At 34.0% G+C, this 1,636-nt stretch overlaps 1 protein-coding gene across 2 annotated transcripts in view; it reads left to right on the plus strand.

Moving 5' to 3' along the window:
• Window positions 1-311: 311 nt before the first annotated feature.
• sdccag8 (SHH signaling and ciliogenesis regulator sdccag8) overlaps window positions 312-1,636 on the plus strand; it is a 49,363-nt gene continuing 48,038 nt past the window's right edge. For both annotated transcript variants that reach the window (XM_015048688.1, XM_015048689.1), the window contains exon 1: window positions 312-497. In XM_015048688.1, coding sequence (XP_014904174.1) covers window positions 404-497 — 94 coding nt within the window. In that variant the 5' untranslated portion in view covers window positions 312-403. The remainder of the gene's footprint in view (window positions 498-1,636) is intronic.

The following is a 1,636-nucleotide window of genomic DNA, read 5'->3' on the forward strand; positions in this document are numbered from 1 at the left end:
ATAAAAGGCAACATTAATTCTGATGTTCAGGAAGGTTTAAGTCGCTCTTTTTAACACACATTTAACCTAGAAAAATATTAGAGACATTCTTGCCATATAATCTGTAGAATTCAGCGAGCTGACAATACTACAACTCCCATCATTACTTCGAGTTTAAGGAAGTGGGAACCTCAGCGAGCCAGAAGATGGATGCTTTATTTAATGAACGACAGCACACTGTAATGATTCGGGAGGGGCGGTGATGTAGACTGTCATATGAATGAAGAATACCGCTTTTGTAAAAAAGCTAGTGTGTAATAACAAACACCGCCTTCGTGAGCCTTGGTTACCTTTATGACGTGTTGGGAATGATGGCTGTTGTTGGGTTGTTGTATGTAGCCTAGCAGGTTTATTGACTGTCTGAATGTGGTTTATTGACGGTAATATTTCAATGAAACCATTTGACTCGGATGAAGACGAGGCAGAGCAGCTGGGAGCCAAGCAAAAGGAGCTGAGGCGTAAGCTAACACTTTGCTGAGCCGCGTTTGCTAACTCCCTAAGTAGCAGCCAAAATGTTGTTAATCTGTTAAAAGGCTAATTACTGCTCTGCGTTTATTTATAAGCAGAGTTCATTGCAGTTGAATACGAGGAGGTTTGCTTGGCAACAATATCTGGACAAAATTTTTAGGTTTTAGCTGTTAAACAAAAGAATATGAGTTCAAAGTGAGATATCTGTTAATGTTTGGCGTCAGTTGCTTAGAGGATGTAAAATACTTTTTAATTCCACGAAAAATAGTGATTCATTAATGTCTTTTCTCATTGCAAAAACAAAGCTCTTTTCAGAAAATGCGACGTCTTGAAATAATACGAGCTTAGAGGAGCTGAGTGAATAATTTTCAAAATATTTGAACTCATTTGAGAGATTCCTACTGAGCCCTTTTAGAGACATGGGAGAAGAAAATCGTATTATTAAGGCATGACTTAATAATAACAACATTAATTATTATAATTAATAATGGTAATTCTCAATAATGATAATAATGGACAAATCCGATCTCATTTCGTCTTATTTCAGTCTTGGAATGAATTATAATCACATTCTTCAGACATAAACAGAGTAAATAGACTTATTTATCCATTCTTATTAATAAGAATTTTTCCATCTAGGTACAATATTAAAGTTGGAAAGAAAGAATAACACATTTAATTCTCTATATGTTCAGTGTATGCAAAACATACACTGAACATATAGACAGTATAATAATCTTTCAATGATATAAATAATTGAAATTGAAAAACTATGACACTGTAGTACAGTGGTGTAGTAAAGCTACACTGTAAGGATAATATTTTAACAATAATTTTATCAGACATGTTAAGTTACATTTAAGTTATATTATTTTTATTTAATAATCTATTGACAAATTCTGATTATTGTACTTTTATTTTTATGTACATAAAGAAGACATTTCCAAATGTATGCAGGGCTTCCTCCAGAAAACTTGCTAAGCCTGGTGGTCGGGATGCCAAGACGGTCCACCGGTGGTCCACCGTGTTTTTGTATTAAAAGATGTTAAGGTGACAGGAAATGTAAAAGTATTACTGTGTAATTATATGTTAGATCTCCAGTGAAATGCTATTTAAACCCACAACTACT

Source organism: Poecilia latipinna, unplaced genomic scaffold (genome assembly GCF_001443285.1).
Source record: "Poecilia latipinna isolate Pla-1442-1.1 unplaced genomic scaffold, P_latipinna-1.0 Scaffold898, whole genome shotgun sequence".
Lineage (NCBI taxonomy): Eukaryota > Metazoa > Chordata > Actinopteri > Cyprinodontiformes > Poeciliidae > Poecilia > Poecilia latipinna.